The sequence below is a fragment of the Mustelus asterias genome, chromosome 2 (assembly GCF_964213995.1).
Source record: "Mustelus asterias chromosome 2, sMusAst1.hap1.1, whole genome shotgun sequence".
Taxonomy (NCBI): Eukaryota; Metazoa; Chordata; class Chondrichthyes; order Carcharhiniformes; family Triakidae; genus Mustelus; species Mustelus asterias.
Genome location: NC_135802.1, coordinates 59,720,766 through 59,743,910, shown reverse-complemented (window position 1 = coordinate 59,743,910; position 23,145 = coordinate 59,720,766). Strand labels below are relative to the sequence as shown.

The 23,145-nt window shown below is 41.5% G+C and overlaps 1 protein-coding gene across 2 annotated transcripts in view; it reads left to right on the top strand.

The window, feature by feature from the left end:
* plcl2 (phospholipase C like 2) overlaps positions 1–23,145 on the top strand; it is a 260,838-nt gene that overhangs the window by 167,042 nt on the left and 70,651 nt on the right. For both annotated transcript variants that reach the window (XM_078236009.1, XM_078236010.1), the window contains one exon: positions 16,547–16,747. In XM_078236009.1, the coding sequence (XP_078092135.1) occupies positions 16,547–16,747 (201 nt within the window). The remainder of the gene's footprint in view (positions 1–16,546; positions 16,748–23,145) is intronic.

The following is a 23,145-nucleotide window of genomic DNA, read 5'->3' as shown; positions in this document are numbered from 1 at the left end:
ATCTGAGCCCCTTTGATCTCTAATAATCAAACCACCTAGGCCAACCGTCAGGCAGACTCTAAAACTAGTCGCATGACCTTCATTTACCTTAAATTTAAAGCTACAGTCAGTTCCAAAATTAAATAATCTTATAAACCAAAAGATATAATCCTAAAACATAACCGCATAAACTTCACAATTGTAATGATACGATCGCATTTCCCCATATTAGAACTTAATTGAGTACTCAGGATATAGCTGGTCGAGGGTTCCTCAAGTTTTGTCAATTGATTCTCTTTCAAGTTTTCAGCACTTACACTGGTTGAAAGGCTTCTTGAGGCATCATTATTTCCAATGCAACATAATTAGCATCTGTTCTTTCACAGGCACAAACAAAAGGCACTTTGAGAATTTGCATTTGAAAATCTATTATCCACAATTTTATAATAGATTGTAAATTAAGGAAGAAAATGAGTATTTCTCCTGTTGTTTTTCAAATAAAATTACAGCTTCATATATTTTATGTTTAATGTATTCTTCATCCCACACATGAAGCCTTAATAATTTAATGGAACATTTCAAAGTTGATCAAAAATCTGAAGTATTATTCTGAATTCAAATGCTAATGTTGCACCATGTTAATAATTGTGGTTTTGCAATTCAAATGAGTTTTAAAAAGCTAATCCTGTTGAAGATACACTAAATAGTTGCTTGTATATTAATTTTAATTTACTTCAAACTATTGTGATACTAAAATTAGCCCCCACAGCATTTCTCTAGCAGCTAAATGTTGTGAAGTGAAATTGTTGCATTCCCCAATTACAGACATCAGCCACAAAATGTAATGGGCTTTTCCTTTTAATCAGCACGCTTTAACTTAAACAGCAAAAAAAGCAAATGTTTCTGCTGTGCTAATTATCCACTTTCCTGCCTATGGCAGATGCAGTGAGGCCCCCAAGGCATGATGTGCTTACTTGTCTCTGGATAATTCTTGGTGTTGCTCAGCGACAAATAAAAGCATTTTTCTTGGGATATCCACCTGGATAAGTTATTCAAAATCTATTCCGAGTTCCGAGTGTTTTTTAACATGTATATGAATTGTGAATAGAATTTACAACTAGAAGGGACCATTGAATGAAATGTAAAACTTTCATTGTTTGTGAAAATGTTCATAATATTGAGCAAAGTTAATTAACAAAGCAACAGGATAGAACGCAGCCTCATCCCATGTCTCCAGTCATGTTGCTTCGTAACCATGTTTATGACATTGGGCCAAATCAACTTACTAGTTGTTAATAGGTTTTTGCTGGTTCTTCCTCAACCCATCTGTTGCGGTGCTTACCTCTGGCAGGGCATGGCCAAAGTCACAACAGAAGGAATCAGTCAGCACTATATATCACAACATACTAAAATTACAATTATAGAACTACCTAGTCTGGTGGGCAAAAGCCAAAACACACCTATTTTTGTGTATCCTTAGCTATGCAAAATGAATCACTCCTGTGAGATTATGTTGGTTCCTTATTTAAGCAATGCGTATGAGAAGGAGATTGACTACAAAAGACATTTTTAAGCTAGTTAAATAAATAGAAGAGGTGGACAGAAAGGCAAAATACCACGGACGCTGGAATATCTGAAATAATAACAGAAAATGCAGGTCAGGTAGCATCTGCATAGAAACAAACAATAACATTTCAGGTCAATGATCTTTCATCAGAACTGGAAAAAGATGCAGCAGGTTTTAAACAAGTTCAGAGGCAGGGAAAAGGGCAGAGAAGGAATGAATGAAAGGACAAGTCTCTTAGGGTGGCAGGCAAGAGATATTAAATGGTAAAAGGGATGTTGCTGCAAGGCAAAAAGAAATGGTAATTGGACAAGTTAAGAAGTAAAAAATGAGTCTAAAGACGCTATAAATATTGTTACCATCCAGCTAGGGATCAGTAACTTTTTGTTAAAGTAGACAGCCCAGTTACTCTCCAGGAGAATAAAACCACAAGATTCCACACTTTTGAACAAAGAAAATAAACTTTACTGTAGAAAGTCAGAAAAGTAAAATAGCCTACAATAGCTATCTTATTCTCTAACATTTAGAAGTAACATGAGGTAAATATGAATTAACAGGCAAACTGTGGTTGAACACTCCATTTTGTTTTATGTGTTCTGGCAATCTCTAAATCCTAACATTTTAGCTAAATTATCTTCACAACTACAATCTTTCCAGAGCTAAACATTACCTCTAAGATAGTAACATCAACCATGAACTAGATTTTCATCACAATGTCAATAACAGAACTATTATCAGCACCTGCTATTTGGAAAAAAAAGGGAGCAGTGGTTATGAATCTGAAGTTGCTGAACTCAAGTTGTAAAGTGCCTGATAAAAAGATGCGGTGCTGTTTCTGAAGCTTATGTTGAGCTTCATTGGAACAATGTAGGAAGCTGAGGCCAGAATGAAAGTGAGGTTGGGTTTGAGGGGGAGGGGGAAAAAATGGAAAAAATTAAAAGGGAAAGTGACCAGAAGCTTAGGTTTGCAAACTGAACAGAAAAACAATCACACAATCGAATATCTGAAATAATAGCAGAAAATGCAGGTCAGGATTAGCATCTGTAGAGAAAGAAACATCAGAACTGGAAAAAATTAAGATGTAGAAGGTTTTGAACAAGTTCAGAGGCAGGGAAAAAGGCAGAGAAGGAATGAATAAAAGGACAAGTCCCTTAGTGTGGCAGGCAGGAGATATTAATTGAGACAATGTAAAGGAAACTGTTGTGAGCAATGAATACTGCACAAAATTGAAAGTACAAATAAACTACTGTTTCAGCTGGAAGGTATGTTTGGGGGCCTGGAAGGTGAGAATGGAGGAATGTTTTCCCACAATTGACCAAAATAAATATACTTAGGGATACATTGAGGTTCCAAATTGGAAACGGACCATTCAATTCAACCAATCCATATCTGGGCGCCACAGTGGTTAGCAATGCCTCTGAGGGACCGGGGTTCAACCCCAGCCTTGAGTGATGATGTGGAGTTTGCACATTCTCCTCATTTCTGCATGGGTTTCCTCCGGGTGCTCCAGTTTCTTCCCACACTCCAAAGATGTGTAGGGTAGATGGATTAGCCATGGTAAATGTTACGGGAATAGGTGGGGGAGAGGGCCTGGGTAAGATACTCTATCAGAGAGTCGGTGCAGACTTGATGGGCCGAATGCATTGTAGGGGTTCTATGAGCATTCCCCTTCCATGAGAACAAATACATCCAATTATATTACAACCCTTCAACCTCCTTTGCTTTATCTATTTAGTCAAATTTTGACAAGAATTCTGCAACAACAACTAACTTTAGAAGTTAATTTTTTGGCCTCACAACACTCTGTGTGAAGAAGTATCCCTTCATCAGGAATCTTTTACATTTAATCTTGTCTGCAGTTATTCTGATTCGACTACTAGGAAGCCTCTGCTTCTATCTACCCTGTATGATCCTTTCATATTTTTAAACATTATTATATCACTGATTTGTTGTTCAACCTTAGCTCGAAAGAGCAAGATGTAGTTATTTTTTATTTATTTATGTATTGTCACAAATAGGCTTACATTAAGACTGCAGTGAAGTTACTGTGAAAAACCCCTAGTCGCCACACTCCGGCGCCTGTTCGGGTACACTGAGGGAGAATTTAATATGGCCAATGCACCTAATCAGCATGTCTTTCGGACTGTGGAAGGAAACCGGAACACTCGGAGGAAGCCCATGCAGACACGGGGAGAACCTCAGACTCTGCGCAGACGATGACCCAATCCGGGAATTGAACCCGGGTCCCTGGTGCTGTGAGGCAACAGTGCTAACCACTGTGCCACCGATAAGAAATAGTAAGGGTAAGCAATCACTAGTGGGAGTAGTTTAGAGGCCCCTGAATAGTAGTTACACTGTAGGACAGAGCATATAGGAATAAATAAATGGATATGTAAGAAAGATACTGCTATAATTATGGGTGACTGTAAACTTGGTTCATAAAGTATATTCGGAACAATTTCTTAGAGCAGTACATTCTAGTGGCAAACAGGAAACAGGCTATTCTGGACCTGGTAATGTGCAATGAGACAGAATTAATCAATAATTGCATAATAAAGGAGCCTCTAGGTGATAGCAATCATAGCATGATAGCATTCCATGTTGAGTGTGAGAAGTATTTTAAACCTAAATAAAGGTAATTTTAAAGGTATAAAGGCAAAGTTGGCTAAAGTGAACTGGGAAACTGGGTTACAGGCAAGGCAGTAGAGGTCCACTGGTACACCATTTAGGAGATATTTGATAATTTTCAGCAAAGGTTTGTCCCAGTGAGAAAGAAAGACTCTTTGAGAAGGATGAACCATCAGTGGCTAAATAAGGAAGTTAAGGATAGTGTCAAGTGGAAAGAATTGTACAATTCTGCAAAGATTAGTGGTAGGTCAGAAGATTAGACAGATTTTAAGAACCAGCAGAGAATGATTAAATAAAAATAAAGAGGGAGAAATTAGAGTATGAGGGAAAGCTAGCTAGAAATATAAAAAACACATAGGAAGAGTTTCTGCAAGCGTGTTAAAATGATTGATGGTCCTCTAGAAAATGTGTCAGAGGAATTACTAATGGAAAACAAGGAAATGGTAGTAGAGTTGAACAGGTATTTTGTATTTGTCTTTTTTAAAATGGTGTTTAACATGTCTGTTAAGGAACTCTTTGTAGATTTCTGTATGTTAACAGGAAGTCTTTATTAACTACTTGTAACCACATATAGTAAAGGGTGCAGGCAAGGAGCTATGTTCATGGCTAGATCTTAGCACATCTCGGGCCGACACCACACTGACCTTAGCTCTGGTTCACGTGCCTTCTTACGTAATTTTGTGAGCAGCATTACACTCAGTTCCACATTAACCCTGTATATACCAGACACTTGTATTACAGTTTTCACTGAAGAAGACTTAGCTTCCCAAAAATACTTGAAAATGAAGATGTGGAAAGGAAGAAAGAACTTAAAACAATCCCCATCACCAGGCGAAAGATACTGGGAAAACTATTTGACCTGAAAGCTGTCAAATTCCCAGGACCAGATGTCCTGCAACCTAGGGCCATAAAAGAAGTGGTTGCAGAGATAGTAAAGGCATTGGTAATCATCTTCCAAAATTCCTTAGATACTGGAAGGGATCCAACAGATTGGAAAATAGCAAATGTAATGCCATTATTCAAGAAAGGAGGGTGACAAAAAATAGCAGGAAACTATAGACCAGTTAACGTAACATCTGCCATGGGGAAACTTCTAAAATCTATTATTAAGGATGTTCTAGCAGGATATTTAGAAAATCATAATGGGATCAGGTAGAGTCAACATTGTTTTATGAAAGGCAAATTGTGTTTAGCTAATATTTTAGAATTCCTTTTAAGGAAGTAACAAGCAAGGTAGATAAAGGGGAGCATATAGATGTGGTGTACTTGGATTTCCAAATGGCATCAAAGTGCCACATCAAAGGTTAGTACACAAAATAAGAGTTTATGGATTGCTTGGGTGGGAATTGTGGTAACATATTAACACGTATAAAAGATTGGTTAGCTAACAGGAAGCAGAGAGTAGGGAAAGTGGGTCTTTTTGATTGGCAAGTTGTAACTAGTGGAGTGCCACAGGGATCAGTGCTGGGCCTCGCATGTTTACAATCTATATCAATGACTTGGATAAAGAGATTGAATGTATGGTAGCTAAATTTGTCAATGACACCAGGTTGGGTAGGAAAGTAAGTTGTCCAAAGGAGGTAAAGTGTTTATCAAGGGTTGTAGATAACTGAGTGGGCAAAATGTTTGCACATGGAGCTGTGAGAAAGTGTGAAGTTGTTCACTTTGGCCAGGGAGAATAGGGTAGCAGTATACTATTTAAATGGAAAGATCTGGTTACACGAATCACAAAAAAGTTGGTATGGGTACAGCAAGTGATTAGGAACACATCTGGAATGTTGTGTTTGTTACAAGGGAAATGGAATATAAAAGTAGGGTAGTTTTACTGCAGCTGGACAGGGCCCTGGTGGGACCACATCTGGAGTACTCTGTCCAGTTTTGGTCTCCATATTTGAAAAGGATATAATTATGTTAGAAGCAGTTCAAAGAAGGCTTACTCGACTCATTCCTGGGATGAAGGGATTATTTTATGAAGAAAGGTTGAACAAGTTGGGCCTACATCCATTGGAGTTTAGAAGAATGAGAGATGATCTTATTGAAACATAAAAGATCCCAAGGGGACTTGATAAGGTGGATACTGGGGGGCGGGTGGGGGTGGTGTTTCCTCTTGTGGGAGAAACTGGAACTAAGGGGCACAGTTTAAAAATAAGAGGCCTTCCTCTTAAGGCAGAAATTGGGAAAATATGTTTCTCCCAGAGGGCCATTAGCTTGTGAAATTCTCTTCCTCAGAGAGCAGTGTGGCTGGGTCATTGAAGTTACTCAAAGCTGAGCTAGATAGACCTTTGATAGACAAGGGAGTCAAGGGTTATGGAGGCAGAGAGGAGAGTGGAATTGAAATCAAAATCTGATCAGCCACAATATAATTGAGTGGCGCAGCAGACTCAAAGGACCAATTGGCCTCTCCTGCTCCTCAGTCCTATGTTCAGGTTCATAAGACATTAAAAATAGCAATTCAATTTGGTAAGACCGTATAGAAAATGATGCGATATTGAGTTTATGACAAGAGGTATAGAATATAGAAGTTGCAATGGTGAATCAGCGTAAGGTCACAGTAGGAGTATAGTACAAATTTGGGTTCCACTCTTCAGGAAGATTAGGCAGGGCACAATGAAAATTCACCACAATGCTGCTTGGTACCAAGAAATACAAGTGTAAAGAAATATTTTGAAAAAATGGGGTTATTTTCATTAGGCTAAAGGTGATTACAGTGTGAGACCAATTTTTGCCTGTTGCACATCTGCAATTTTTATCATTCCACAATTGATGCCACATCTTCAGCTACTTAGACCCTTTGCCTTTTAATTTCCTCCCTATACCTCTCCACCCCTCCACCTTTCCTCCTTTCAGATGCTCCTTTGAACCTTCCTCTTTACCAAGTTTTCTGATCACCGGTCATATTTTACTTATGTGACTCAGCATCAGATATCATTTGATAACATTCATGTGAAGTGCCTTGGGATGTTCTACGATGTTAATAGCGCTATTTAAATCTAATTTGTTGTTGAGATGTTTAAAAATATGATGGAATGCGACAGAAATGTATTGAAACAGAGGCCTAGAAATTGGAATTGCAGGTCAGAAGTGATCGTGGATGCAATATGGCATGTACTCCGTGTGCTCATTCCGTGTGTGCTATACCAGGTTTGTTTGCCCTGTAGTTGTCCAGGGCTCCCAATTGAAACAGCTGTTGGACATCATTGAAAGTGAAAATTGTGGGCCTATTGCCTATTTCCAGCTTCTATCTTAATCATTTATTTCACTACCTGAAAACTTACATTAAAAGCGAAGGATAAATAAGTGTTTTGAACTTTCTGGTTTGTAATGTGTGAATACTTTCCCATGATTGGCACCTTACCTGCTTGTTGACATCACTGTTGTTGCATGCCTCGACGTCCCCTTTACTTGGCATCGGGTGCCGTAAGGAAAAGGGAAAACCATGCCACAGGAATCCCTGGATCTTTGTGGGCAGCTTTTTTCCAGGTCAGCAGTGACAGTCCTTTCTTCGCCGCTGACTGCAAAATACAGACCAGAAGATTAAATGTTTGGTTAGAAAGGTTTTTGAAAGACTTGGTTTCAAGAAGAGCAGAAGCTCTTTTTATTGATAGTTGTGAGACTGTACTCTATGACTAGCATTCATCTTCGAAAGGGTGACCACTTCTTCAGCCATGTCTGAGCTTGCCCACATCCCGTGAGTGAATTTTTAAAAAATGGCATTATGTAATTATGGAGATTAAATAGGTGACTGAAGAAACAGGAGAATGACAATATAGTATTAGTATAGTTTGCATCGAGGATAGACACTAGCACAGACTAATTCTGTGGGTAGAATATATGTTTTGAACTTTGGAAACAGTCAGATGTACCCAATTTCAGTGTTCTTATCAGGTGTACATATTAAGAGTATAATATAAAGTACTGAGGAATTTAAAATATTTTGTTTGATAAAGTTATCAACAAGTTGTAGTATTTATGTTGAGTCACATGTTATTTTCGATAAAACTGATGTCAGTGATTCATTTTGTGCACAAAAGTATGCAGTGTTAAACTAATAATTTTATATCTCTGAAGGATTACAATAATTAAATGACTCTTCCATGGAGGTAAATGATACGGTTACCCCTGTATAATGTACAGTTTCAAATTGTCATTTGACTGGCGTCAATCAGCAACACTATGTAATTAGATTAAAACAGGGCCTGTGTGAAGATCCAGAAACAGAATATCTCACCAATGACACTGAGTTCAGGTGTTCTCTTTCTGCCCTAAGTGACTCTCATTATTCAGTTATGACGGTGAAGCGGATGTGTTACAGGCTTTTCAGGCTGTAGTTTGCCAAGAAATGTCACCAATGAGACTGGCTTGGTTTTCTGCGGTGTCGACTTGGTTTTCTGCAGCAGTGTGAAGACACACGTCTTCTATCGCATAATCATCTACAAAGAGTGGCTGCAATGTAAGGGATTTTCACTGTGAATTTAGATTTTGGTTTTATTCATTGCAAAGGTAAATGTACCAATCTATTTTCATACGGCAAACACTCTGTCATAGTGGATACGGTGGATCATCAATAAATCTTCTCTTGGGCTTCATGGATTAGAGTTTCCTTATTAAGCGAGCAGGAACTCACCCAATGAGAAACGAGTAGCGGGAGTTTAAAACTCACGTTCACAGCCTGCACCTGGTATTGTGGGTTCAGAGCTTAGGACTGTGTTGCTTTAAACTGCAGACGCAGCCTTTTCTTTGTAAAATAAAGTAATGCGATACCAGAAAACTGTCCCTGGCAAGAGTATTCCAAAATCAAACAGAGCAACTGAGCTGAATGGTTAGTCTAGTTTGGTGATGTGCTTTGAGAAATAAATGTTATCCAGGACACCCAGAGAACTCCCTGCTGTTCTTTGAATACAGTAAGAAGTCTCACAACACCAGGTTAAAGTCCAACAGGTTTATATATGTTTGCAAAAGCCACTAGCTTTCGGAGCGCTACTCCTCTGTCAGATGAGTGGGAGTTCTGTTCACAAACAGAGCACATAAAGACACAAACTCAATTTACAAAATAATGGTTGGAATGTGAGTCTTTACAGGTAATCAAGTCTCAAAGGTACAGACAATGTGAGTGGAGAGAGCGTTAAGCACAGGTTAATGAGATGTGTATTGTCTCCAGACAGGACAGTTAGTGAGATTTTGCAAGCCCAGGCAAGTCGTGGGGGTTACAGATAGTGTGACATGAACCCAAGATCCCAGTTGAGGCCATCCTCGTGTGCGGAACTTGGCTATCAGTCTCTGCTCAGGACTCTGCGTTGTCGTGTGTCGTGAAGGCCGCCTTGGAGAACGCTTACCCGAAGATCAGAGGCCGAATGCCCGTGACCGCTGAAGTGTACTTTGAAAATAGCAGTGAAATGCTTAACACTCACCTGAGCTACCACAACATCGAGACAGGGCATACCTGGTACCAGAGGCCAGTTAGCTCAGTTGGCTGGATGGTTCCCTCTGCCTCGCCTGTGATGGTCCTCAGGTTAAAATCACCACCAGTCAAAGGAGGGAGCAGCCTATGGTTATCAAGACTATGGCAACTTTACATATCTGATCTGAAGAAGGAATGCAGCTTTAACTTAAATGTTGTTAATCAGTGTTTAATTACAATTCATTTAATGACTAAATATTTTAGAGTGACCTCAGTTAATATTTTATTGCTTTTGCATATTGGGGTGAAGTATGGATTGTGTCATGTTCTTTAAAATATTAAAACATAATTTTACTATTATCAAACCTGGCTGAAAAAATACTTTTCTATTTTAATTTTCATCTGCCACCCCCACACACAAATAACTGAAGGCTGCCTACACCTCTGGGGATTATCTGTCAGAAATCAAACCAGAACATGCTTGAAACAAAGTGCAGATCACTCAGGCAAGTTGGTGTCTTGTCTACCACTACATGGTGGTCAAGTGACTTCAGGCCAGTCAGCTGATAAAACATGAATGTTTTTTTCTGGCATTGGTTTCCATTTCGGTTTCTAATGTAATGTTTATTTTAGGGCTATTTAATTAATGAATCTCTCTGTATATGTTACATTTATTATTGTTTTTGTTAAGATAAGGTAAAGTCACCATAGTCCGAGATGATCATTGGCTGCTCTCCTCCCTAAGGGGGTGATTTAACCTGAGCATCACCACACCTTAGGTGAGGGGCAAGGTTGAGAAGATGGGCCTTCATGACTAACCTTAGCTAGTATGGGAATTCAACCTGCGCTGTTGGCGTCACTCTGCCGTGATCCACGAGCTAACCGACTCTGCAGTATAAACAAGGTCATGTTGCTATTTTAGAACACAAAGGAGGCTCAATTGGATAACCCTCAAAAAATAAGTCTGGGAGTCATGATACAAGAAAATTAACACCTATTTAATGTTATGGGCCTGGAGGTCCAAGCTCTCCAGCGCTGGACTGTGGGAGGGTCCCTCAAAGATATACAGGAAAATCCCCTTTAGAAGTTCACTGGTAAGGTTTGCATGGTAATTACTCAGAAGTGCAAACTTCCCCCCCACTGCAGACCCAATCTGACCTCCAAACTGGCCCCCCCATCGACTCCTAAACTCGCCAACTTCCGACCTCCAACTCCTTGCCCTTCAACCCCTCCCTGCCCTTTGCTCACCTTAGACACTTACCTTTTTCCTGGCCTGTCAAGGACCTTTAAATTGCATTGGACCTTTAAACTTAACTGGTTTATGGTGGTTAGTGCTGTAAAAAAGTGGCTTCACCTCTGCGCCAAATTCTTCATCAGGATGTGGAATAGTGCTGGCAGGAGAACCTCAGCAGGGCTTTCAATAGACACAAGGACCTGCTTTCAGCCCTCCAGTGTTACAATGCTTTGATGTCCGAAACCTATAATGTTATCTGCTGATTTGTCTCAGTATGGGCTTGGAGCAGTGTGTATCCTGAAATGCAGACCAGTATCTTTTGCATTGAGGGCCCTCATTGACACTGAAACTTCTAAGTTGGCAGATGATACAAAGATATGTAGAGGGACCGGTCGTATTGAGTAAACAGGGGGAATGGGAGGAGGGGGGTGGGGGAGAGTCTGCAGAAGGACTTGAACAGGTTAGGAGAGTGGACAAAAAAGGTGGCAGATGGAATACAATGTGGAAAAATGTGAGGTTATGCACTTTGGAACGAGGAATGGAGACATAGACTATTTTCTAAATGGGGAAATGCTTAAGAAATCAGAAGCACAAAGGGACTTGGGAGTTCTTGTTCAAGATTCTCTTAAGGTTAACTTGCAGGTTCAGTCGGCAGTTAGGAAGGCAAATGCAGGAATGTACTTTGGAGGCTGTATAAGGCTCTGGTCAGACCCCATTTGAAGTATTGCGAGCAGTTTTGGGCCCCGTATCTAAGGAAGGATGTGGTGGCCTTGGAAAGGGTCCAGAGGAGGTTCACAGAAATTATCCCTGGAATGCAGAGTTTGTCGTATGAGGAATGGTTGAGGACTCTGGGTCTGTATTCGTTGCAGTTTAGAAGGATGAGTGGGGATCTTATTGAAAGTTACAGGATACTGCGAGGCCTGGATAGAGTGGACGTGGAGAGGATGTTTCCACTAGTCGGAAAAACTAGAACCAGAGGGTGCAACCTCAGGCTAAAGGGACGATCCTTGAAAACAGAGAATGATGCTCAAGCTCAAATGGTATAACCTCCGTGTGATCCACAAACATGGTAAGGAACTGTACTTCACAATGCCCTTTCAAGGGACCACCTATCCACGACCGGGGTATGAGGAGGACAGCGACATTATGAAAATCCAAGTACTGTGGTCACGGAGAATGCATGCAAGCAATTCCACAACATCATCATGAAGGGCTGTCATGCAATAGCAGAGGAGCTTCCCCATGAGCTCCACATTTTTATGCCATGAGAGAGGCATTAACAGTGCAAAATGGACTAATACCGTTGCACCCAGGAACTCCACCAAAGGCACCGGGGGTCAAGGTGACAAAGCAAAAGGCAAAACCAACTATTTAGTGAGAAGTGTCTGGGTCCACACCATGCAAGCCTCACCAAACTAAAGATCCACTGCACCTCCATGAGATTCCAGACTTTCCATGGTCTTCACCGTAGCAGATGTATTTGGCTGGAATGAGAGACATATCTTGTTGATTCATTCTCAGGGTGGTGTGAAGTTGATTACTTACTTGACATGAAGAACACCACAGTAATCAGGGAGCTGAAGAGACACTTTGTCCATCATTTGCTGTTGTAGAATGTCAATGCCAGGCAGCTTGTGTGCAGAGAGTTCAAGAACTTTGCACACACACAGGACTTTGAACATGTTACAGCAGCCCCTTTTATCCACAAACACACACAGGACTTTGAACATGTTACAGCAGCCCCTTTTATCCACAATCATATGGTTTGGCAGAGCATGCAGTGCATTCAGCAAAGCACCCTCTGGAAAAATGCCTTTGTGACAACTCAGATTTTTATGGTGAATTGTTTAACTGTGCAGCCTGCCAAGGGAAGGTCTGCCCTCACCGGTAAAGAGAATGTTCTCCAGGCACACCTAGACCATGATCTCTGTTGTCAAACCCCTGCTGCAGCCTAAAGTGGCAACAAATGTGAAGGAAACTTTTGTGAAATAACTGCAAAGAAGGATGAACTACTGTGATAGCAATGCCTGCAAACACCAGACTCTGGGGTCAGGCCAGAGACAGTCAGAATGCAAACTACGCAGAGCTATGACAAACTGGCTGTTGTGCATAGCCCTGCTCCCAAACCTAACAGCTACATGGTCACCTCATATGACACCTTGTATGTCAGGAACCAACGTCATCTTCTTCAGGTGCCTGAACCAGCCCCGCTAGCTGCCCTAAAGGCTGACACACTGAATCTGCAAACCGTGCCTCAGACACCAACTGAGGCAGAGGTCTTTCCTGCTGCCAGTGTAACAGACCCTGCAGCGACTGTGCCCATCCCATGCTCACCTGGTACTGTCCACCATGTGGACAGTAACCCGGTTGCCTCCCAGAACAAGCTACCTTGTGTAACTATACACTCGGGCAGGCTGAGCAGACCAAACCCCAAGTTTAAGGATCATATGCCTACCTAAATGTATATACATGCTATTTCTGAAAAAGGGGAGGGACAGGTTTGGGTTTTGCACCAGTTTCAGCTCAAGTTCATGTTCTCTGCGTTCAAGCTCTCCGTTGTTTTCTTTTACTGCCATTTTCTGCACTATTCTTCTTCCATGCAGTTACAGATTGTTGTAACTAAAATGAGGAAGATGTGGAATGTGCATTCATTTACATATTGCTAAGCAACCTGTGCACCAGTAATGATATGGGATGTGGAGAAGGGCACGTGGTTGCAGACGCCGCACGTAAGAGCAGTAGAGTGCTACAGTAGTCAACTGTTTTAAGTTATTAGCTGTGTCCTTATTCACAGACAACCATACGACGTTACATTATCTTCATCTTTTTAAAATAGAAATGTTGAAAGAGAAGATGATGGAATCAGCATGGTGGCACAGTGGTTAGCACTGCTGCCTCACAGCGCCAGGGACCTGGGTTCGATTGAGTTATTGTCTGTGCGGAGTCTGCATGAGTTTCCTCCGGGTGCTCCGGTTTCCTCCCACAGTCCAAAGATATGCCGGTTAGGTGAATTGGCCATGCTAAACTCTCCCTCCGTGTACCTGAACAGGCGCCGGAGTGTGGCAGCTAGGAGATTTTCACAATAACTTCATTGCAGTGTTAATGTAAGCCTACTTGTGACTAATAAATAAACTTTAACTTTTAAGAATCAGACAGTACAGAAGGAGACTATTCAGCCTGTCGTGCCTGTCTTGCTCTTTGAAAAAGATGTCCAATTAGTCTCACCCCCTGCACTTTTCCCATAACTCTGCAGAAATTTTCCTTTTTAAAGTGCTTATCCAATTCCCTAGTGAAGATTACCATTAAATCTTCATGTGTATTCCTCTCAGTCACTATAGATGAATGATGAAATTGTTTTTTGAAAGCAAAATCCAATTATAAATGTAATTTCAATGCACTAATGGCACAACAGTCTGTAGTGGACCCCATGTGCTACAGGACAATAATTTCTCGTCCAAGATATTGATTTTTGTCACACATTAGCCGTACACATTGTGTTGTTCCAAAGATCATCTCACTGCCTCTGTGGAACTTTTGCACATTACAGAGGCCAGTGGGACTGGTTGAATTGAGGATGTGTGCTAATAAGTAATTTTCCGATTGCAGGTTAGGTCTAGAGGGCGTTTAAACAAGCCTTTATTATGTTTAAGGTTCAAGGCTACATGCATGTTGAATGCACTTTGGGTTATTCTACAGCATTGGCTAATTTTCTGAGCAGCGTTCTGAGCAAATATTATACTGCTGGAGTTGTGACATGATGGAATAGGAATGAATGCTAGATGTTGCCTGTTACGTGGGGTTACAGGGATTGGGCCTGGGTGGATTTTGTTGTCGGTGTAGGCTCAATGGGCTGAATGGCCTCCTTCTGCACTGTAGGGGTCTGTGATTCCTATGATTTCATTTCATTTCAAAGATACTTGAGTTGCTCAGGTGCATAATATTCAAATTTTAATAATTTGTAGTACTGAGCAGTAATATTTTACAAAAAGGTTTACTTTTACTCACCTTTCTTACTTTAAATTCCTTGCCTATTTTGCTTTAATCCAGCATTTTCATATGTCCTGCAGCACTTTCCTTGCCAATGTGGAATAAATTGCATTGCAAGCTGATACCTATTCTAACACTGAGAACATCCAACAGGCGACACGTTCATCAGTCTAGTCAGGAATTAACGTGATGTGTGAGTCTTTGACGATGATAACCGTAGGGGTCAGAAGCCAGTGTTCTCATGTTGTATTTTTTTGATTATTAGAATATTTTATTTTTGCAAACTACCTGTACTTAACTGGAACATCAGTAGAGACAGTACAGTTTGCTTTAGTATGCATGCTGTGGGTGGTACAATGGTGAGCACTGCTGCCTCACAGCACCAGGGACCTGGGTTCGATTCTCGGCTTGTGTCACTGTCTGTGTGGAGGCTGCACATTCTCCCCATGTCAGTGTGGGTTTCCTCCAGTGCTCCAGTTTCCTCCCACAGTCTGAAAGACATGCCGGTTAGGTGCATCAGCCCTGTTAAATTCCCCTTCAGTGTACCCAAACAGGTGCCAAAGTGTGGCGACTAGGGATTTTTCATAGTAACTTCATTGCAGTGTTAATGTAAGCCTACTTATGATACTAATACATTTAAACTTAAACTTAGTGATGGTAAAAGTCTCAGCCAGGGTTCCTCTCCTTACTGGTACCCAGTAACACCTGCTGGAGGTGTTGGTGATGCTGTAGAAATGACACTGGACTAGTGACTGGACATTTATCCAGAGGCCCAGGCTATGTTCTGGGGACATAGGTTTAAATCCCAACAAGACAGCTGGTGCCTTGAATTTAACCGGAATTTAACTTCAATTAATAAACTAACATTGATTGTTGTAAAAATCCATTTAGAGAAGGAAATCTGCTACTCTAACCTGGTCTTGCTTACAGGCCCTCTGAAATGGCCCAGAAACCTTTATATATGTATGCAAGTTCAATTCTGATAGCCCCCACAGTTAATTTTGTTGATTCCCAGTCACTTCTGCCAAACATTCTCATGCTTGTGTTTAGATTTCTTCATGGTTTTGCTGTTTATCCCCATAATATCTTCCAGCCAGCACCCATCCTTGCAAGAGCTCTACATTCATCTAACTTTGGCCTCTTGTGCATATTCCTTTACCTGCACCCATCATGGGCAGTCATGCTTTCAGTCATCTAGACCCTCAACTCAAATTTCTCCCTAATCCTCACCACTTTTCCAGCTCTTCTTAAATCTAACCCTTTTGACCAGGCTTTTAGCTGCTCTTCCTAAATTAGAGTTGCCAACGCTTGTTGGATGTATTCCTGATGATAGCTTTACATGACCCAAACACCTTGTGAAATGAAATGGCTTTATTTCCATCTTCAATATTTTTATAACTAACCACTGAAGGTATTCAAAAAAATGTTAATATTTTGTAATGCTCCAAAATAGACCACTGCAGGTTCTAACTGCATAATAAATGGTCTATTAACTTCTCTCAATGACTAATTGAGTAGTCTCATGTAATGAATTGTCCACAAACTAAGGGATTTTGATTCTTATGATTTATATCAGCCTGTGTTCATGAAATTGTGTTTATGGGAGTGATCAGATTTTTTGGTCTTTATTAGAGAATCATTATCCCAGTTGAAATTCAGGTGTATATTCTTTGCCGTACGATATTGGTCACTTAACTATATCAAAAAATTATTTACAATTTTGAGTTGTTAACTTTAACTTATTTTCTTTTTTCAGAATGCAATAGTTTCTTTCAAGGAATTGTGTGGCCTCTCTCCGGTTTCTAATCTAAAACAGTGCTTTATGGCATTGTCAACACTTCTGAACAATGATAATATACCTATTGTGGTATTGAATCTAAAAGATGATTACCCTTCAATGGAGCCCCAAGGAGTAATCCCAGAAGTCTTGAAGAAAGTCGTTACTGCATACGAAGTGGTAAGTATCTATACAGACCGAAACCCATTTCTCTATCAAAGCGGAGAAATGTTCCATTGCCTTAGTCACTCTGACACTCAGAAAACCACATACTTTCAGGGTGTTGATTTTAAATGATATAGTCGCACGATTTCTTGCTCTTTGCACAGAACTGTTCAATTAATACATGCGGCATTTGATGACTACTTTCACATTTACTGCTGAACATTTCTATTCACTGCAGGTGTCGAAAATAACTAAATTATTGTTCTGTAGTTAACAGATGACAATTGCATATTTCCAATGCCTTTGCAAGGGCAGAGAGCTGACAGATTTATTTTCCACTGAATAGAGTAGGATAGGCAAAGAATATCTGAAAAAAGCAATCTGGAACGTGGAAATTGGAAACCCTCTTGGTAATTCAAACAGTTGGTGTCACAGATTCTATGATATCTACTTACCTGCAGCTGAGGTGCCATTAAATACTGTTTCAGTGGCTTTGAGAAACTATTCAAACATGTGTGTTGGGTGGCAGGAAGAGACATCAGTGATTGGATTGAAATCAGATTGTCATAATCGTGTTATATAAGACTCCTGCTTGCAAATATTTATGAGACTGGTGAAATCCATTTCTAGCCATTTTCATCGTGACTGCACTAGTTTAGCATTTTTTCCTGGTATTGTGTTTAACCTCACAGTGATGTTTGTCTGCCAATACTGTAACCTATCCTTTCCAACCATGAATCAACATACATTCAGCAACAAAATTGTCTTACAAAGATTTCCAGTGCCAAGCCATTTTAAGATATCTGTCACACTAGTTTTAAGTTGCTGCTTGAATTACTGCCATGCTGCGGTGTGACCATGAATGGTAAGTGTTCAGTAGGCTGTTTGTCTCTTGGCAGGAACTGCATATAGTATGATTGTTTTGATGAAGGAGCAGATAATAAATTAAAGGTAAATAGTGATGTGGCAAACATGAGCCGGCTACCTTTGTAACAGCTACTTCAAAGCACCATCTACTGTTAGGCATGTATCCAAGTTCTTAATCACACAAATACCTTAGCACTATCTAAGTTTTGTTGGGCTTATTATATTTGCTTGTGAGAAGGGTGCTTTTTTGTTTCAGATAGAATAGCCTACCTTGCTTTCACTTCATGAATTAGATGGTGTATTGTTCAAACGGGTAGATTAGAGGTGACTGACTCAATTTCCTTGCGGTTTAAATGTCTGGCGAAATTGTTTAAATGCTGCAGAGCTGCTGAATAAAATGAGCACAACATTGGCCAGCCCAGTGTCAGAGAGGAGGCTTGCACAATTTACACAAGGCTTCAGAAACAGGAGTAAGAGAGAGCATCTTCTTGAAAACCACCTAAAATGCAACATTGGTACAATTACTACAAATTTCAGGCTAAAAAGTAATTGGTGTTGGGATTTGGCTCTAGGGATTTATTGTAATTGCAGGTTACTTAATTAATAGTAAAAGTAACTTGGTAAGGTAAGTCTGTGTGGAGTTTGCATATTCTCCCCGTGTCTGCATGGGTTTCCTCCAGTTGCTCCAGTTTCCTCCCACAGTCCAAAGATGTGCAGGTTAGGTGGGTTGGCCATGGCAAATTTGTGGGGTTACAGGGATAAGGCCGGGAAAAGGGCCTAGGTATGATAGATACTCTGTCAGAGAGTCGGTGCAGACTCAATGGGCCGAATGACCTCTTCTGCACTGAAGGGATTCTATGAAGGTAAGCAAGAATTAATACATTCATGGATGGGCTTTTATCATCATGATGTGAAATGTGTCATTTTCTGTCAGTGTAGAGATAGCAGATGCACCTGCAATACTATGCAAAGTGAAGCAAATCTACAACTGTTCTGTTATAATAAGGTAATCTGTAGATAAAAAAAATGTGCACAGGCATTAACAATGATGCCGCTCACCATTGGAATTGGATCAGATAGGTGTTGTGGGAAATTTACCACTTCGGAGTCAGACTTGGAGATTCAACAAAACAGTTTTATTTTGGACAAAGCTTTGGGAGAAAGCACTGATACTCCACAGTACTTGGCAGCTACCTTCTCAACTACACAATGGTAGTTGAGCATCTCTTATACTTTTTAGACAATAGGTAGTACGGACATTAGCCGTTAACACATCGTTACAAGTTGAGTAGACAGATACGGACATCGACAGTTAACACGTCGTTACAAGCAGACAGGTACGGACATGGATAGTACATAGAATGGATACATTCATGCAGTTATGTCCTCTATCAATGACTGGTTTTGATATATACATTTATGTATTTATGTCCCCATCAGTCACACCCCCCCCCCCAACCCCCCGCCCCCCCCAAGAGGATGAATGTCAGAGAGCCGCTCTCTGCTTTTTTTTTCGCGCTGTCAGATGTTTTTCGAACTGAGCATGTGCAGTTCAGAGCTCCGATCGGTCCACCAGCGCTAAGCCCCGGCCACGGTGCGGATCGGACCTAGAGCCGGCAAAATGAGTATGGGCGCGCTGCAAAGAGGATTCCAGGCGCGGATCTATTTGACGCCCAGATTTGGCACTTAGGCTCAAAATGGTAAAATAGGGCCCTTTGTGTAATGTCTGTGCCCAAATTCACTGTCTTTTAATGTCCCTTCCCAGAGTCCATTTTGTGTGCCAGGTAACCATTTTGTGTCCATCACTTTAATTTCAGCATAACAACACCCCCTTTTTGGTCAGGATTATTATTTAATAATCCCCAGACCAACAACAGCATCTTCACAGGTAGATGTTCATCTTCTTCTTTCCTTCCTCGTAGCTCTCGACGTCTTCAGGGGTTCCCATCATGGGTTCTTCCTCGATGGTTACACTGGCTCCTGGCACAATTCGTGTCACCATCTCTTTGCAACAGACACTAAGGCATCCAACAATTAGGCAACAGACAATTACTATTGCAATGAGTATGATCAGTCCATGCATTAAATAGGATCCCCAGGATCCCCCCACTAGCCATTCCAGCCAGCTACTCCCTTTCTTGGGTCCCTGTCTGAAATCATCAAGCTGTTTTCTGATGTTGTTAATGACTTGGGTGATGTTATAGGATTCGTCTGTGACATGGGTTATGCATTTGTCTCCTATGATTGTACATACTCCCCCTTGTGCTAACTGGTAGTCCACTGCATATCGGGTCTGCTGTGCCTATAAGTTCAGCCATTTCTTGGTTGACAGCTTCCAGTGCTTTTGATTTACTGTTTCCCAGGACTGTTAGCCCACAGATAATATGATTTCTATTTTTTGCACTAATTACTCCTGCTGCCCCCACCCCCAGAGATAGGGCTCCAAGGAACCCGTATCCCAGTGATGATCCCATTGTGCCCGGGGTTTCCCAATCAGCACAGAATTCTTTGCTGATAGCCCGGGTTACTATCTTTCTCCAGATATGTCCTTTCTGAGGGCATGGAACAGTGAGTGGTCCTATTGTTCCTACTGCAAAAAGGATCGGGAGGGTTGGTGTTGCTGTCGTGTAAGTACCGTTGAAGAGGAATACAAATCCCTTCTTAGCCCGGTAGCATTTAGTGTCCTGATTATTAGTTTGTGTATGCCGCCAATTGCCCGGTTTACTTGACTCCCCGTTTGATCCCACCACTTGGTAAGTATCAAATGGGTCTGTCCATTCGGCTGAGCTGACATGAGTCCCATTACACTGTCCACAAATGATTTTGTCTTTTAGTGGACCTACATCGGTCCCACCTGTTATGATGCTTTCTGGCAATTGCATCTCCCTTCCTGTCATCAGTTCATAAGGGGTTAATCCGGTTGTCATAAGGCGTTGTCCGGTTTGTGGTAGTTCTTAGCCTCATTAATATAGTGGGCAATACGTCTGTCCACATTTTTCCCTGACAATTGTATGGCTTTAGCTAGTGCATTCTTAAGTGTTCTATTCATACGTTCCACCATTCCAGAACTCTGTGGGTGGTAAGGGATGTGGAATTTTTGTTTTATCCCCATCAATTGGCATATTGTTTTTACCACCTTTCCGGTGAAGTGCGTCCCTTGATCCGAATCGATTTGTAGGGGTACTCCCCATCTAGGGATTACCTCTTCTGCCAATATTCTAGCCACCGTGGTAACAGTACAATTTGTAGTAGGGAACGCTTCTACCCACCTGGTGAACTGGTTTATAATAACCAGACAATAAGTTTTGCCATGGGATTGTGGTAGTGGCCCTGTGAAATCTATTTGCAGATGTTCCCAGGGTCCCTTTGGTCGGGGCTGGTATCCCATCTTAATTTTTATGGGTCTACCAGGGTTGTGTTGTGCGCATGTCACGCATCGGTGACAATGTCGGGCTATCTCCCTTCCCATTCCTTTCCACCACCATTCCTTTCCTATACTAGTTATCATGGCCTCTCTACCCGTGTGTGAGAGTCCATGGTATAGTTCCAATAGGGTGTTTTGTATGCACTCTGGTGCCATTACCTTATCTTCTCGTCTCCAAACGTTATCAGTCCCTTTGCTCGCTCCCTGTGCTTCCCACTTCCCCTTTCGAGGTATCCTCATGTTTATTCCGAATATTTATTTAGTCTCCTGTCTGTTCCGTTACTGCTATTGGCAGCTCGCCAACTGTCTCCTGTTCTGTGCTGTGCTGGTTCCCTTTGAAATTTAACCAGTCTGGGTTATCTCTTCCTGGTTCTTTCTGGTGCGCTTTAATTTTTATTACTGCGGCTTCTCGGGGTTTCTCACTAGCTTTTAGCAATGCCTCAATTTTTTGTTGGTGTTTAATAGGAGTTCCTCCCGTGGTTATGAACCCCCTTCTACCCCATGCTGTCATATAATCGTGTATTACTCCAAATGCATACCGACTATCTGTATATATGTTTACTGTTTTGCCTTCAGATAACTCTAGTGCCTTTGTGAGTGCCACTAGTTCTGCCACTTGCGCAGATAGACCTCCGTCAATCCTTTCTGACCTTACTGTTTCTAATTTGTCATTTACCACTGCCCACCCTGTCCGGGGTGATCCTTCCACATATTTGCGTGAACCATCTACAAAAAGGGTCTCCTCAGCTGTTGTTAAAGGTACATCCTTTATCCTGCCTTCTTCTGCGTCCATATCTATATCCCCACAATTGTGTGGCTCTCCTGTGTCTAAAATCCCTTCTGCTGGGTTATTCCTTGTGTCCCTTGTTATTATTATTACAGATTTGCTTGGAGGTAGGAGGACAGCTTCCCATTTAGCCCTTCTCATGTTTGAGACGGACCTCAGCTTTCCCGTGTTCAGCATTTCCACCAAGGTGTGTTTGGTGTGAAGGATTATATTCCCTGTCATTATTATTGGCTCGCTAACCTTTACGGCCCAGGCGGTGCAATCCAAGGCGGCTCTGCACCTTGGCAGTCCGGTGACTACCAGCCCTTCTGCTGTTGAATAGTAACCTATGGGTCTCCTTTTGTCGCCATGGTCCTGTGTTACCACTGCGGAATAGAACCCTCCTTCATTACTACAATGTATGTGGAAGTCTTTATTGGAATCTGGTAATCCTAGTCCAGGGGCTGATATCAGTCCTGTTTTTAATTTGTTGTAAGCCTCTGCCTGCTCGGGTCCCCATTCTACGGGATTTAAAGCTGGTTTTCCCCCTTTGACTAGTCTTTGTATGGGTTCTGCCAATTTTGCGAATCCTGGGATAAAACTTCGGCTATAGTTAAACAGTCCCAGCACCTTCCTGACCCCTCTTACGGTGACGGGCCGCGGCATTTGTTGTACCGCCTTCTTTCGGTCAGTTGGCATTTCTTTAAGCCCTTGGGATATAAGGTGTCCTAGGTACAGGACTTGTGTTTTGCCGATTTGTGCCTTTTTGGGGCTTACCTTTGACCCTGCGGTCTTTAGTTCGTTTAATACTAGATATAGTGCTTCCTGATGTCCTGACTTGGATTCTGAAGCTATTAAGATATCATCTACATATTGTAGGATCGTGCTACCCTCTGGCAGTTCTACCCTGTTCAGGATGTCATTCATTACTCGATGGAAGATAGCGGGGCTGTTGTGGAATCCCTGTGGTAGGCGAGTCCAAATGTACTGTTTGTCTCCCACTGTAAAGGCGAATTTGTCTTGGGATTTGGGATCCAAGGGTAGGGACCAGAATCCATTGGCTATGTCCAATACTGTGAATATTTTGTGCTCCTGTGACAGTCCATTCAGGATTGTCGAAGGGCTTGCTATAATGGGGTGCAACTTGGACGTGACTTTATTGAGTCCGGTGTAATCAATCGTGAGCCTATAGCTTCCGTCAGGCTTGCTCACTGGCCAGGTTGGGGAGTTAGTGGTGCTTGTGGTTTCTTTCAGAATCCCCCTTTCCACTAACCCTTTAACTATCTCCATTACAGCTTTCTCTGCCTCTGGTTTTATTGGGTATTGTCGGTGGGGCTTATGCTCCGGTCCAGGTAC